General features: G+C 36.8%; 2 protein-coding genes and 1 long non-coding RNA gene across 6 annotated transcripts; 1 reads left to right on the plus strand and 2 right to left on the minus strand.

The window, feature by feature from the left end:
- Positions 1-335: 335 nt before the first annotated feature.
- Positions 336-7,951, minus strand: LOC112169636 ((-)-germacrene D synthase). Of its 4 annotated transcripts, XM_040507557.1 has the most exons (7): positions 7,292-7,951; positions 5,778-5,818; positions 2,894-3,120; positions 2,262-2,637; positions 1,948-2,169; positions 893-1,034; positions 336-774 (listed from the first exon to the last, which is right to left on the minus strand). In XM_040507557.1, exons 1-7 carry the CDS (start codon positions 7,412-7,414, stop codon positions 490-492), a joined length of 1,416 nt encoding a protein of 471 aa, XP_040363491.1. In that variant the 5' UTR covers positions 7,415-7,951; the 3' UTR covers positions 336-489. The 4 variants fall into 4 exon arrangements, 1 of the variants encoding a protein (XP_040363491.1); XR_005801002.1 differs by lacking the exons at positions 336-774; positions 893-1,034; positions 1,948-2,169; ... (1 more) ...; positions 2,894-3,120; positions 5,778-5,818 and adding an exon at positions 6,210-7,136; XR_005801001.1 differs by lacking the exons at positions 336-774; positions 893-1,034; positions 1,948-2,169; ... (1 more) ...; positions 2,894-3,120; positions 5,778-5,818 and adding an exon at positions 6,210-7,206.
- Positions 7,952-8,095: 144 nt separating this feature from the next.
- Positions 8,096-10,757, plus strand: LOC112170355. Its single transcript, XR_002925068.2, has 4 exons — positions 8,096-8,483; positions 8,936-9,415; positions 9,949-10,027; positions 10,464-10,757. It is a non-coding gene; the product is annotated as an uncharacterized LOC112170355 (long non-coding RNA).
- A 1,343-nt stretch (positions 10,758-12,100) lies between these two features.
- Positions 12,101-12,415, minus strand: LOC112169638 (auxin-induced protein X15). The gene has a single exon (XM_024306706.1). The coding sequence runs from the start codon at positions 12,413-12,415 to the stop codon at positions 12,101-12,103; it is 315 nt and encodes a 104-aa protein (XP_024162474.1).
- Positions 12,416-16,377: the final 3,962 nt, after the last annotated feature.

Raw genomic sequence — 16,377 nt, forward strand, 5'->3', positions numbered from 1 at the left:
GGAATTGGATGCTTGTGGTCAAGGTGGAGCTATTGGAATTCAGATCATGAGACAATTGAAGATGGCTCGAATCATGTCAAGGTTGAGATTGTTGGAAAAGTGTGGCTTAAATTAGAGCCATTTGGAATCCCACATCAGAAAGGTGAAGAGTCATCCTTGGGTTATAAGGAGGAATGGTACGACACACACTAATGCCGAGGCCTTTTGTTTTAAAACACTATGCCAAAAAGTTAATCAGACGACAGAAGTCTAATTTTCTATTGTCTCTTTTTTTTAGACAACAGAAAAATCTAACTCTGTTGTCTGAATATCAACTGAAACACAAATTTTTTTTTATTTTGAGTAAAAAGGTGACATTCAGACAATATATTAACGTTGTTAGCTCAAGATAGAAACTGGCTCATATACAGAACCGTGCTAATTAAGTACAATATATCAATTAACAACCACTATATGCAGGATAAAGTCTTGAAGTGATCGATGATGAAATTAGTGGAGACTTGTTATATAGCAATTGGTATGTACCTTATGGTCCGCTATGTCATCCATGAGTCGGCCAACTACCGCAGCCGCTTTTACAGCCTTGGGATAAGTGGCCAACCAATCGATGGAGTCTTGTGTAGCAATATCTCCCATTCCAACAAAAGATGTTGTTATTAGCAGAGGGTAGCCTGTGGTCATTAAAGCTACGGCCATGTATTCATCCATTGTTGGTATGTGTTTCTGGTGCAACCATTTAGCTTCAAGGAAGTAATTTTCAGCTTGCTTTTTCATCTACATATAAGAGACAACCGATTAACATTTGTTCGTCGCTAACGAAAGTCATATTTTACATACATAAACTATGTATATAGACTTACAACTCAAAAAATACTAGGCTAATGGGGCTTACAGCTTCTCTGGCGTAGTGGATTCGATACAACTTTCTTTCCTTTGCAAGCTCTTGTTCAATTTCAGTGTAGACTTCTAACAGTGCCTTATAACAGACTTTCATATAATCTGCAGGTAATAGATCTATGGCACAGATGTCCCACCTAATCGATTAGTAGACAATTGAAAAGTTAGTCCTGCATATTTTAACATACCCAAAAATGCTCTTAAACCAAAAAACGGTTGATTTGTAGTATTTATGCCGATACTTATTATCAACCCTGCATGTATATAATTATATATATATATATATATATATATATATATATATATAGAGCTTCCACTAAGGGATTCCTTTTTTTGGTCTTTTATAGGGATAGGCATTAGACTAACTTTTAGATCATATTTTCACATCTTAACTATTCAGTTTTTAGGTCCTAATGTATAGATCACTTCTACAAATTTTCAGCCAAATTGGTGATCATTAAGGCATCCAAAATTGCAATTTACACAAACGGACCTAATCTATCGAACCGGAACCATTCGTGTTTATAATGGTAAATTGCAGTTTTGGATGCCTTAACGATCATCAAATTGGCTGAAAATTTGTAGTGATCTATACATTAGGACCTAAAAACTGAACAGTTAATATGTGAAAATATGATCGAAAAGTTGGTCTAATGCCTATCCCTATAAAAGACCAAAAAAAGGGATCCCTCACTAGAAGGGCCCTCTGTGTGTGTGTGTGTGTGTGTGTGTATATATATACATCATTTAAATTGTTTTTGATGATCTTGACTACCCCTCTTAATTCTAGGTCACTCAAATAATATATGACCTGCAAAAGTTTCAGGAAAAACTAAAATCACTTAACCATTTCAGTCCAACACTCTACATTTATCTTTAATGATTTGTATGCGCGCGCGCGTGGGCATGCGTATTGAGGTAAATCCATGTGTATCTTTTAATCGGCTTTCAATTGTTGGGTGATCAAGTTTAGACAAGGGCCAGTGATAGTTAATTTAAATAATAAATTAACCTTTGAATAGCTTTAGTAAATTTAAATAATAAATTAACCTTTGAATAGCTTTAGTAAAGAGCTCCAGTTCTTCAAGTGTGCCATAGGCATCATAAATGTCATCTATAATAGATGTCATGGCGGTGACTTTGCATGATGTCCTCCTAGCAAAGGAATATTGAGGTTCGAAGTACACTGACAAAACCCAGCCGAAGTAAGCTTCGGTAACCCTATCTCTTATAAACGGCAAGGTGTTTCTCACGTCCAAGTCCTTCCACCACCTACAATTAAATTACAGAACAATTTAATTGGTAGAACCAAATAGCATTTCTTAGATTTAGTAAATATGTAAGTAGTTTGATAGTTAATTAACCTTGTAATTTCACATAGTTCCTTTTGATGGACTTGCTGCAGTAGGTTGAAATCCAACTTTGCAAAAGTCAGGAGAGTCTCGTTATGTGAATCGCGTTCATGATAGATTGACAAGTAATATCTAGCTTCCACCCTTGTGATGCCCTTCCGAAGTGGCTGAATTAAGGAATGAGCTACTTGTTTCGAAAGTGGAGGGCTTAAACTGTGTCTGATCGACTCAAGATGAGTGGTGGTGAAAGCTAGAGCCTCTTCAAGTATGTCTTCTCCCCGTATCCTAAGATGGGCGGCTTCATACAAGCTTAATAGTCCTGATACATCACTCAAGAGAGATGCCTTAAACTTTTGATCATTTGCTTCCATGTACTTGTTGAACATATCTGCATTACCAAGGAATCCATTATACGAGCCTCTATATATCATATTATCTATATACAGACAAAGATAAAGAGATCGACAAATTTCATGTCAGGCTGTTATCCGTATATTGGCAGGCATGGGCATAGAAATTCAACTAAGAGTTTACGAAATCATGTCGATGCTAATATTATACGTATCAAGTAACATCTACTATTTTTCCTTGGTTTAGCACTATAAAGCGAGCTATTAGAATACATACACAAATGAACAACTTACCGCATGAAACATTGTAACCTTGTTGTCTCAGCAATCGAAAACGGAGAGCAGTAGTGTAAAGGTCATCTTCACTACCATAAGAGTAGTTGTGGCGAATTTGTTTCAAAATTTTATCAATCTCATTTTCAAAATGATAGGACACGCCTAGGCGTTGAATGTCATCAATCAAGTCTAATTGTTGTGAAGGATTTTTGAAGGAGTCTATTAGCATTCTTTTCACCTCTTCCACTACTAGCAAAATAACAATACACACGGATTTACTGTAGTTAAAAGTCTCAGAAATCCGTGTGAAATAGAAATACTAACAGAAATCCGTGTGAAATGAGCATAATCGGGCCCACAATAATTTATACAATAACAATATCAACGGAAATCCGTGTGCATAAACAACAGTCACAGATATCTGTGTAAAAACTAAAACATTTTCACACGGATATCTGTGTGAAAATCAATTCACACTGATTTCTGTACGTATTATAAATTAGTTTATTTCGAAATAATTAATTTTTTTTATGTGAATTATGGAGGGACGGATTTCCGTTACAATAAGCATTTGATACAGATATCTGTGCGAAAAGAACATAATTGAGCCCTACAGTGATTTATACAATAACAATATCGACGGAAATCCGTGTGAATAAACAATAGTAACAGATGTCTGTGTAAATGATAAAATATTTTTACACGGATATCTGTGTGCAGATTAATTCACACTGATTTCTGTGTGAAAATCTGAAATTAGTTTATTTCGGGATCATTAATTTTGTTTGTTATGTGAATTACGGAGGGACAGATTTCCGTTATAATAAGTATTTGATACAGATTTCTGTGTGCAATGAGTAATACACACGGATTTCTGTGTGAAAATGTTGACACAGATATCCGTGTGAAAAGAACAATGAGCTACAAAATTCCGTGTGAAAAAGGAGACTACACACAGAAATCCGTGTGAATAAACAACAGTAACTGATGTCTGTGTAAAAACTAAAACCTATTCACACGGATATCCGTGTGAAAATAACAATTAGCTACAGAATTCTGTGTGAAAAAGTATACGTGTATATAAAGTTCACCACTTATTTGATATTGAAAGAACGGCGGATTTGGTTAATTTTTTTACACCGTACCTATTAATACGCTATAAATAGATGAGTAATGTCAAATTTATCAATTTTTTATTTTTATTTTTTGGATTGCACAAAATTCTTATATGTCTACTAATGTGGTATAACTAGTTTATTAGTTATAATGAAAAGTATACCTTCCATAAGCAACAATGCGTAGGAAATAGACTTTATCAAAATCGACCGTAGGATGTTATCATGATACGAATAAATGGTTGTGTTCAAAATTTCAGCTATTTTCGTCGTCGTTTGGGTTTCGATCTAGTAGGTCAACCCTAAACTTTAAATACTACATAAAACTAATATGCTCATAACCGCACACTCGTAACTTATTTTTTTGATCTGTAAACTCTTATGCTCTCATGGGTAGAAGCTATATCAACTAATGTAAAAATTTCTGAAATTTTATCTCCTCAAGGGTCGGCTCCCCTTAGGGAAGTAGAAGCGTTTAAAGGGTTGACCGGTTTTTGGTACAGACATCTGTGTGAAATGAGTAATACACACGGATATCTGTGTGAAATGTTAACACAGAAATCCGTGTGAAAAGAACAATGAGCTACAAAATTCCGTGTGAAAAAGGAGACTACACACAGAAATCCGTGTGAATAAACAACAGTAACTGATGTCTGTGTAAAAACTAAAACCTATTCACATGGATATCCGTGTGAAAAGAACAATTCTCAGACAAAGTTCGGTTATGTCAAGCTCTCATCCAAACTTTTCACATTTCACTTGGAATGTTGCAGCTTGGGCAGACAATGAAATTAGTAGTACTTGCATTGTTGATGATCATGTACTAATTTTTATTCTAATTAGCATTGGTATGAAATGTAAAAAAATATCTTGCTATGAATGTAAAGTTTGAATATTTTCGATTGAGTTGTGGATTTGTTCATTTTATTGTAAATATTTGTAATATATTTAAATTGTAGAAAAATAAAAGTATTTTTTTTTTTGAATAAAAATAAAAGTATTATTATGTTTAGGTTGCAAATTAATTAGCAGAATTTTTTTTTTTTACATGCTGTTACTTTTACACACAGAAATCAGTGAGAGTTAGGGTAAAAGGATTTGACACAGAAATCCGTGTGAGATAGGTATGTATTTGACACAGAAATCCGTGTGAGATTGGTACGTATATGGTACAGAAATCCGTGTGAAATAGAGTTGTTCACACGGATACATTCCATTACGGTGATCTATATTTACGGAAAGATAGTGGGGCCCACTTCTAATATTCACACGGACAAAATAATTCGTGTGAGATAGGTATGTATTTGACACAGAAATCTGTGTGAGATTGGTACGTATTTGGTACAGAAATCCGTGTGAAATAGAGTTGTTCACACGGATGCATTCTATTACGGTGATCTATATTTACGGAAAGATAGTGGGGCCCACTTCTAATATTCACACGGACAAAATAATCCGTGTGAGATAGGTATGTATTTGACACATAAATCCGTGTGAGATAGGTACGTATTTGGCACAGAAATCCGTGTGAAATAGAGTTGTTCACACGGATTGCAGCTAATTCCGGTAATTTATATTTGTGGAATTATAGTGGGGCCCACGTAAGTATTTCACACGGACAAAATAATCCGTGTGAGATGAGTATTACCCCCCTCCAAACCACACGGTAACTCAATCTGTGCGTGTACCGTGGGTAAAAGCTATCACACACTGAAATCAGTGTGAGAAAGTCTTATTACCCACAGATTTTAATCTGTGGGTAATTGTTGTTTTGCTAGTAGTGTTCTTTCAGTTCTCGGACATGTTGCTCAAGTTTAATGTCAACTTCCTACACAAGCAAATTGAAGAAAAGAAAAATTATATGATTTTCAGATGCTCTAAATTAACATGCATGGCCATGCATTTGCTTTAGCCTTATTGGAGTTTTTAGCTACGCATAAGGTGTTGTACGTAAAAACAAACGCGTGCGCGCACACATATATATATGTGTGTGTGTGTGTGTGTGTGTATTCAGTAGGGCCGGCCCTGTGAGTTTAGAGGCTCAAGGCGATAATTTCTAGGCCCTAGAAAAAAAAATTAAAATTTCATAGAATAGTACCAAATGTTCAAAACAAAAGAAGAAAAAATCAATATCCCAATTTTAAAGTATCACTGAAATATGACTCGTCTTGCATTTTTAAATGCAAAGGTACTAATCAAATTTACATAATCAAGTTTTCCAACGATATCTTTTTCATTAAATTGACAATGAATTTATTACAATCATATATAGAAAGCCTCGGGCATATAGCAAAAAACTAAATAGTACATGTATTGAATGGATGTCAGTGCATCAGAAACACAAATAGAGAAGGAAAAAGCTAAAATTTCTTCAACGCAAAGTTCTTATCTTTTTGCCTTTCTTGAAGAAAATATAAATTCAACTCTTCAGTCCTTAAATTCAACTTTTTTAACTGGCCTTCTCCTAGTTTCCTAGTCGCCTTCTGCCCTTCTCCTTCTCCTTTCTCTTAATTTCCTTTTGATTTTGATGCCTGAAGTTGCAGATTGAATATTTAAATTCAAGTTTCAACTATAAAGGTCTCGACTTCAACAAAGGCTAAATTGAGATTTGAGAAAGGGAGAGGAGTTGTCGCTGCTTTGTGTGTAACAGCGACACAACTCTTCATATCTTTTTTTTTTTGTTGTTGTTGCAGGCCAACCTAAATTTAGTTTTGAGGCCCCTTAAAATGGAGGCCCTAGGCCTGGGCCTGCTTCGCCTAGGCTCAAGGCCGGCACTGGTATTCAGGTCAGATCAAAATCGGATGTCCGCACAAACACAAAAGTGCAGACGTCCCTCCTCCAGCCTCGATTAGGCAACGGTTTCAGGCACTGTGGTTGTCGGACGAACCCTCTGGACATCCCGGACGGCGTCACCATCAAGACGAAGGCTTAGCTGATCAGAATCGAAGGGATGCACGGCGAGCTCGCTTGAATCAATGGAAGCCCATCGAGGTCGACTTCGAATTATTCATCAACGACTACAACGACATGTAGAGGCTCGACATCGAGGCTTGGTTCGGCACCGGTAACCGCAGCGCCGCCTGATCGAGACCGGAGGAGGGACATCTACACTTTTGTGTCTGTGCTGAGTTCCCTTCTGAACGGCTCTGTATATATATATTTATAGCTTACATGGTATTGCAATGTTGCAAACAATAAAATTATGCCCAACTGAAACTTTAGAATTAAAATCAATATAAGTATATATTATTGGAAATTGCTAACTTAAAGAAAAATATGCGCTTCTACATATATATCCTACCGTGGTAGCATAAGAGAGAAAATGATCACCCCAAATGCTTGGGGTAAAATTAGCTGAAGGTCGCTTAACATCAGTAACGGTATCTGGCCTTTGAGCTTGAGATGCTAAAATTTGGAGAGACATTTTCTTATATGAATGGCTTTGCGTGAGTAGAAGAAGTTTGAAAGAATATATATAAGTGCTAGATGCACGTGTTGGTACCAAAAATAGAAAAAGACAAAAGAAAAACTAAAAAAGTCGAATGTGTTGGTAAACAGTCGAATGTGCTAGCTGCACGTGTTGATTGATTAATTAAAGCAAAGTAGAAAAAGACAAAAGAAAAACTAAAAAAGGTAAATAGTCGAATGTGCTAGCTGCACGTGTTGATTGATTAATTAAAGCAAAGGGTCTTGCTTAATTATGCTTTCCCGACCAATTCTCGTGGCACAATCCCAGCCCTTGCTTTGATCTTTTTTCTTACTCGCATTTTATTTTATTTTTTAAAGATTTTTTTTTCCTTACCTCACATGCTTTATCCACTCCTCTCCAACAGGTGAAGACCAACAGCCATCCAAACCCTATCATCTCCTCTCCAACAGGTGAAGACCAACAGCCATCCAAACCCTATCATCTCCTCTCTCTCTCTTTTTTTTCCTTACCTCACATGCCTTATCCACTCATCTCCAACAGGTGAAGACCAACAGCCACTCAAACCCTATCATCTCCTCTCTCTCTCTCTCTCTCTCTCTCTCTCTCTCTCTCTCTCTCAACTAAAACTAGCCATTAACACATATATAGACACATGACATGCACCAGCAATAAATTAGCCACCCACCGCCTCTTCAGGTTACGATTGGGACGTGGTGTCTCATATGGTCGAGTTGTAATTTGGAGGAGCTTCCGTTTGGATTGGGATCACAAGATTTGAAATTGGATCCGTGTGTGTGAGACTCATTTACCGCTTCCGCACAACAAGTGGTATCAGAGCCCAGGTTACGCTTGAGATTTAGTGTCTCATACGGTCAAGTTGCACAAGATTTGGAATTGGATGCTTGTGGTCAAGGTGGAGCTATTGGAATTCAGATCATGAGACAATTGAAGATGGCTCGAATCATGTCAAGGTGGAGATTGTTGGAAAAGTGTGGCTTAAATTAGAGCCATTTGGGATCCCACATCAGAAAAGTGAAGAGTCATCCTTGGGTTATAAGGAATGGTACGACACACACTAATGCCGAGGCCTTTTGTATTAAAACACTATGCCAAAAAGTTAATCAGAAGACAGAAGTCTAATTTTCTGTTGTCTCTTTTTTTTAGACAAAAACACACTTTTTTTATTTTGAGTAAAAATGTGACATTCAGACAACATATTAACGTTGTTAGCTCAAGATAGAAATATACCTATAGTTTGCATTCATCTAAAGCCTAAAAAGTAGTCTTATTCAGATAACAGTGATAAGAAAATTCTGTTGTCTGAATATAAATGGTTGAAATTTTAAAATTCTCCTTCCATGCTCTTTTGACCATTTCCCTCCTAAAATAGTCAAACCCTAATTGAGTCAAAAGATTGGTAACATTCATACAACAGATTGAAGAGAATTGTGTTGTTTGAAACTTTGAATATAATGGAGTCAATTTTTTAATGTTTGTCTTTTCTTTTCCCTTTAGAAGCCATCTCTCTTTAAGCCCGACACTTGGAATGAACAAGTCTAAAATTCTCAACTCTCTCAACTCCACTCTACTGAAAGCTCCGCCTTCGAAAACACTTCGCCGAAAACTCGAGATCTCCTGCGACGACAAGCCCATGCGACAGATCTTTCGCATCTCTCTACCGGAACCCGAATCTCGGATTTACCGCGGCGGTGCATTTCGATCAAGAAAACCCTAGTTTCAGTCAACCAGAAAACTCGACCATCGATCTGCTAGAACCGCTCTCACTCACCCTACTTATGAAGTGGTATTATGCTCAAATTCATTTTCAATTTCAAATTCGTTTTCAACTACAAATGAGGTTTCCAATGGGGAGCTCTTGGTTTATCGATTTGGGGGTTTTGCGATTTGGTGGTTTTCCTGTTCAGAGACCAATGGAGCCATAAATTTTCCTATAGGGAAACCATTCAAGCTTTTCTCGTTTATTTTCAGAATCAAGTAAGTATCCAATTGGATTGCTGTAAGATTCTGAGAATTGTTCAAAGCATTCACTTCAAATTGCACTCTTGTCACTATGATGAGTATTGTCTATATGCTTGTAATCATTGATCTTCTATGCAAAGTTCCAGATTCTTTCATGTTTCAACAAATTTGCCTAAAATTCTACATGTATTTTATCATTAATTGTAGGGTCATCAGGGTATCTTGTATCAGCTTGACTAGTGGCCATCATTATGTGGTTTCTGGATTGTTATCTATTTAATTTCCTATATAGGCATTTGTTCTTTTATCATGGTAGGTGATGATTTTGACATTTGCGCAAAGTAAATCCCTTGAATTTTTGTCACATATCAATTTTCACTTCTCGCTTGGTGATTCTGGATAGTTTTACCTGATTCATGCATATGTCCTGTAATTCATTCTCTCATCCACTTTGTACAAGCATTCTCTATTTCTTTTAAGTCATTCATCTACTGTGTGGATTTTAAAATTATATCCATATTAATTATTTAGTTTTACATCATAATTAGGAGACCAGATGATCCTCATAAATCAAAGCTTAGATCCTGCAAAGGAAAAGAAGTGAAGGCAAATAATCTTGCTATTAAGGTAAGAATACTATATCTTTCACATCTCCTTGTTTACTGCTAATTTGCTTATCCAAGTTGTTGGTGATGGTAGGATGATGAAGATGCCCCCCTTATTATGTCATTATAGGCTGTTAACTCATTAAATAAGAAAGAGTTTAAGGATAAATATATTTACTCGATATGCTTTAGAGTGGAAATGTTCCTATGCAGGAAGAGCTTATTATCTCTTAATGCATTCATGGTCATAGATGGCTATTAGTTTTGGTAGATTTCTTAGCATGGAGCTGAAGTTCCAGTTTTACCAAAAGTCTTGAAATCAAGTCTTCATTCACTATTTTCTTTACTGTATTACTGTGTTGCAATAAAAATTACTATGTTCTTAGAGTCTTCAGTAAGTGCTATAGCACAGTTATGGTTTGACCGAGACTCCCTGCTCCCTGCTCTCCTTGTTGCAGGTGATTTTCCCATAGTGAAAAATTCTATGCAAACTCTGAAGGCAAGTGATTGGCATCTTGAAGGAGCTGAGAGCATTTAAGATATTCTACAGCCAAGCCACAAGAGGAGAAGAAAAAACAAATGTCCAAGCTCTAAAGTACATTGCAAATTATTTTGCTAGTCAGCTTCAGTAGTAAGTTCTGATGGAACAATTAATGACTATTGTAGATGTATTATTTGATGGTTGTAATGACATTGGAATTTCCATAATGAATGAGAACATCAATGAATGGCAATAGCAGACTTATGTGTCATCTGAAATACAAGGCAACAACAAACTCAAAGAACAATATGTTGGAGCAACTAAAAAATAATAGAATAGAAGAAAAAATTATATATTCAGACAACATAAAATTGTATCTTAAAGGCAAGTTTAACCGCAAATAAATGTCTTTTGTTATGAGTTAAAACGACAGATAATTGTAATTGAAACTTGTTTACAACGACAATAAACTATAGTTAAGAACCAATACAAACAACACATAATTCTTAGTACTGTCATTGAAATGGGAATTAATTCACAAAAGTTGAAGAACTCTGTTGTTAGTGTTCACATTTGCCAACACATTTCTGTCGTTTAAAATCTTCATAACACACACATGTACATGTGAAAGATCGATATATAGCAAAAAGATCGATATATCTCCATGTTTTCAATTTATTAGATTTGAATAGTTTTTTGTAAGTTTGATTTGTATCAAAGAACGACAACCCATCATATTTATCAAAACATGAAAGGCCCTCTAATGAATTAATTAAACATACATATATAGCAGCCTTCCCACCTTCTCCTTTGCAATATATATAGCTTATAGCTATGATTATATAACAATTAGTCAAGATAATAAAACTATATTATCTTATCACTTCGGATCGAATTAAGTTATCACCTAAAATTTATGTTTGTCCATTAAGTTGACTAGCTAGATCTGACTATATCTGACTATAAGATTGAAGTTGCTCTAACATATATGGCTGGTCTGATGTAGAACTTTAGCGTCAAATTAATTGTTTAGTGTTATAGAGTTGCCTTGATCAGCATTAGTCCTTAGTCTATATAGGGTTTAACCACTCTCATTTGGATGGATTCTTAATTTTATGGTGTAACCTGTCTAAAAGCGCGCAATTGAAACCTTATGTAAACTAAAGGTCCTGTTATAATTACTGTTAGTTAGTATTCCAAATTACGCTTTTCATTTGCACATTGCTTTGGTCCGAAAGAACCTGTGAAGTCTACCTTTGTATACTACTAGGTCTATAATTTGGGTACTTAGTCTTTATATAGTCGCTAATTAAGAGTGTTTATCCTTGTATCATGTCTCAACGATCTCAAGTTTTAATCCTCACATCCTGTACATACATGTAAATTGAAAATATAGAATCTACACATGCCACACATGCAGTAGTCTTCCTCTTATTTAATTTTTTTTTTCTCGGAGAATTCTATATATACATGAAATCTGCGTTGAAAACCTCAGTTCACACAACAATGTCGACTAGTTATGGGAAATTACCTCATCACCAAAAAAAGAAGAACAAAAATCACAAGAAAAACAAATTAAAGAAGAAGGAGCTACATATAGATACAAGAAACTGATTAATTTAGACGAGAAGTAAGACGAGTAAAGTCTTCTACTCCACACGGAAGTGTAATGCCACCCATTTGATCAAAACCAAACTCCTCGGCAGCCTTGAGCAGCAAGTCTTGGAACATCGGTTGCTTCAAGTATGACATAGGAACCACAAACCGCTCCTTCTTCTCTTCTTCTACCCCTACATAAATTGCGAAATGACCTTTCGGCGGCACATCATCAACATTATTACTAGTAGTACTGCTGCACCTTATTTGGTTCTTAGACGACGTCGCTGCATGCCGGCGCAGCTGCATAATGTGCTTAGCATGAACAACCATCTCTTGCAGTCGATCGAATCCCCATTTTCCTTCTCAGTTCTCACACTAGCGAGATGTACCACAAAGCTAGACGAGGCGATCGAGTTTTATGTTTATGTAAGCTAGCTATAGTTGAGTAGTTTAGAATCTTTTAGATGGATGGGTTCTCCGAGCATTTTGTAAGGTATATATAGGAACAATTTTAACTATATTATCGTCACCGGCCTTTGTCCTATTGCATATATGATAGAATTAATTTCTAGGGTTTGTGGGAGTTGGGACTGAATTTGGGTCCGTTCAGAAATATACATCAACAGAGCCATAATTCGCACACTGTTTTTCACAAACCGGGTGCCCCTTCAACAGATAAGGATATGTAGTTTGATCAAGTGGAAAGAAAAGGACAAAACTAAAGTGAAAAATATTCCAGATGTATAATCTCCAAAATTATTCGATTTATCTATTCCTTATTCACCAAAATGTAGAACAGTACTACTCTAACATAGTATCATATGCAACGGAAAAATCAAAGAAAATTAAGTTTAAACCATTTACATTATTAAAAAAGACGTAGGTAAAATTCCTCATTTATATATGACACAACTAAAATCTTGAGACAAACTATAATACCGTACGTGATGTTTATCATACACTCATTTTACATATATTTGAACAAAAATTATAATTATTTAAATTAAAATTACAATATTGACTTAGATTACATAAAATATGACTCAACATTACTGCTTTGACAACAAATTAATTTGTTGTCACATTTATAAATATGTATATGAAATACGGGTATTGTATCATACAATTTTTCCCTAAAACCCTATCCTGGTTTGGCACATGTTCTGGATGAGTCGATGATTAAATGCTACTTTTGGTTCAGTCGTTCAGACTTCAAGCTCAAACAATTATACTTGATCAATCTTGTTATTTAATGCTCGCTATTATTGGTGATGATCGAGTACGTATTTGCATATTCTGCTCACATCTCTCTCCATTAGTTAGTTAGAAGGAAATAACATATCTTACCTATATTCTTTCTTTCTTTATTTGGTGGATTCCTTTCTACCAAAGGAAATTAAATTGAATCCCAGCCTCCCAGGCAAGTAGAGTACTGCATGTGCAGACTGAAACTGAGAGTGAGACGACACTGAGACTGAAATGATGGGGTACCCAAATCAATAAGTGAAGAAGAAGATGACGAATGAATAAATGAAGCAGTTAGAGCAAGTCCACCGGAGGTCATAGTCATAGTCATAGTCAAGAAAAATCTGATGTGGTGACCTTGAGAGCAATTTTCATACTTGCACCGGTGGTTTTTTGCCCGGGCAAAACCGACTCCTTCTTGACTACAGCCAAGAAATTAGTCATTCCCATGACTAATTTCATGACCAGGCAACAAACAGGCCAGCGGTTTGGAGAAGGAAGTCTGCAAGGGAACGTGGGCGACGTCAGCTCTTCAGGGGAGAAGGAGACGCGCCAGCTTGGGAAGTGAGGGACAACCCGTTGACGCGTGGCGCCGCAATTGTTGAAATCCTCAAACCACCAAACTACACAACTCGATCAAACTATGCATAACACCATGATTCAACCAAATCTCCAGGACAGAAATAATTCAAGAGCTCTTCAGTCCACAATTTTCGAATTCATCACAAGAGCAACCTTTGAATTCAAGATTTGGAATTATACCTTCGGAAATCGACTGCAACCAAGCTCAACACACTGCCGAGACTGGGAAAGGGATGAACTGATGATTCCTCGTGCCACAACCCAGAAAGCTCCTTCATTCCTCGTCTACAGTTGCAGTCGAGGCCGAGACCAAGCCAAGGAAAGCGGGAAAGGTCGCCGGCGTTGAAGAACACGGCAGCCGAGACCAAACCCAGAAACGAAATCAGCAAAACTCCATCAATTTCAAAGACTAATTGATCTAACGTGTAGAGAAGGCGAGAGGATGAATTTCTGTACCGAATGCGGCCCAGACGGTGGCCGGAAATCGCTGGAATTTGCCGGAACAGTCAGACCTTCTCTCTGTCGTGTCTCCCTCCTCGTCCGGTGCATGAGCGATCGAAGACTGCAGTCGTGACGGCGACGACGAGAGGAAGAGATCGGTGGTCGTGCGTCGTCGATCGGTGGCCGGACGGCGTCGCTCCGGTCGGTTTCTCACTCGGGTCGCGGTTGTGTCCGGGTCAGGGAGCTCTGATGCTCTCTCTCGAGCTTTCTAGGAGCAATTGATCACGATCCTTGATCTGATCAAACGGTATTTATAACCCCAAGCTCAAACTATTTTAATGGCTAGGATGAAGCGGTGGATTTATGGACGGTTAGGATTGCACCGCGGAAATTTCTTTTTATTTAAATGAATTTCCAAACTTCGGAAATTCATTATAAACACTTCGAGTGTCCGAAAAATTCTCCGAAAATTCCCACAAACTCGTCGTGTCGTGTACTTTATTATCCAACACTTAAATTGAAGATTTCACTTTATGAAAATTTCTGAAAATATCGTAGCGACAACGGTGGATACTTAATGAACAGTGAATTTAAACAGTAAAATCCACTTGTGAACAGTTAAAGTGTGAACAGTAGATTTAAACAGTAAAAAGTGAACAGTGTTGACCGGGCAAGAAAAAAAACGGGTGCAAACCTATGTCCAATGGCAGTAAATAGTAACTTGACTGGTCGAATTCTTGACTTCTCGACTTTGCCTTTTCTTGACTACGGGTGCACTTGCTCTTATATATGGACTGGTCCATGTGGCTCAGATATGTAGGGAGGCGTGACGTAAGCTTCATTTGTACCACAATGTATAGGGAACCTAATTATATCCACCAGTCAATAATCTAGACGCCCAGCGTTCTCTGCATATCACTTCCATCATTTTATTCAATGCGCAAAGGACGTACAGTGCCCTTGAAATCACCGTCAAAAAGACGCCCAAACAACCATTTGATACTTCTGCTTCGGCCGGTAGTGGTGATACTGATTGCGAAAATTGCAGTACGAACCAGTGCGTCTTCATGCATGCAATAAAGCATTTTTATCACCGTCAGTGTCAGCCGGACTTGAAAAACTATAATTCATCTTACCAAGAATAGAATGATGGTGTTGTATGTGAAATTCTCAATTTAGTCTCTAGACTTCATTCAAGATACTTTCACCATTTTTTGTCATTTTTTCTTGCTTTTTCTCAACGGACCCTTCTCTTCCCACCTTTACATCTCCACTTCATTCCTACCGACGTCATTCGCCCACTCTAGATATGTCATTTGGTCATTTTTGGCACAATGATGTTTCATTTAGCTGGTTGTCTAGCTTCAGAGTCTGGAGTCATTAAATTAGTGCATTAAATGTGGCACACCGCAAACAATTTAAAATTTAACGTACGGTCTCTAGTTCTGAAAGTTTCAATACTCCAAAATATGATAGGAACATATTTATACGACATTAATTTGTATTATAAATTCCTATATTACTTTCTTATCTAGTTTATTTTATTTTCAAGCGATTTATTTATTTGTATTTTATAGGATTTTCAAAGCTAAGAAGAGAAAAAGAGCCAAAAACAAAAGTACGTGTGGAATTATGAAGACGCATGGATTCTAGGTGAATCAAGGAGAGCCCAAAGCTGCGCATGATGGCTATTCATCAATTTTATTAACGTGGTGCGTTTCTATTAATTTGGTGATGTCAATTAATTAATCCTAAACCGGCCAATTGGAGAATTCATTGAAGCTTTTATTTGAAGCTAAGAAGTTCGAAGCCTACAAGGAAACAAAGATCCGTGGCTCTAGGAGCAGTATATATAGATAGACCCTTGGGACGTTATAATCAACCCTAGAGCACGAGAGAATGACAAACCTTGGAGCAATTCGAAGGAGAAAAGAAGAACTTCAGCAGAAGCAGCAAAGATCAATCACCTATATTAGACTATCAATCGTTATTACACAGCGAGCAGCCTTATTACACTCTCTAGG

The sequence above is a fragment of the Rosa chinensis genome, chromosome 6, assembly GCF_002994745.2.
Source record: "Rosa chinensis cultivar Old Blush chromosome 6, RchiOBHm-V2, whole genome shotgun sequence".
Classification (NCBI taxonomy): domain Eukaryota; kingdom Viridiplantae; phylum Streptophyta; class Magnoliopsida; order Rosales; family Rosaceae; genus Rosa; species Rosa chinensis.

What these genes read in the sequence shown, in the direction of transcription:
- LOC112169636 (XM_040507557.1), bottom strand. Translation starts at nt 7,414, where the DNA reads ATGTCTCTCCAAATTTTAGCATCTCAAGCTCAAAGGCCAGATACCGTT. An exon ending in TTCTCTCTTATGCTACCACG is followed by an intron (nt 5,819 to 7,291) that starts GTAGGATATATA and finishes TTGCTTGTGTAG; the next exon opens with GAAGTTGACATTAAACTTGA. An exon ending in TTTACTAAAGCTATTCAAAG is followed by an intron (nt 1,035 to 1,947) that starts GTTAATTTATTA and finishes CTAATCGATTAG; the next exon opens with GTGGGACATCTGTGCCATAG.
- LOC112169638 (XM_024306706.1), bottom strand. Translation starts at nt 12,415, where the DNA reads ATGGTTGTTCATGCTAAGCACATTATGCAGCTGCGCCGGCATGCAGCG.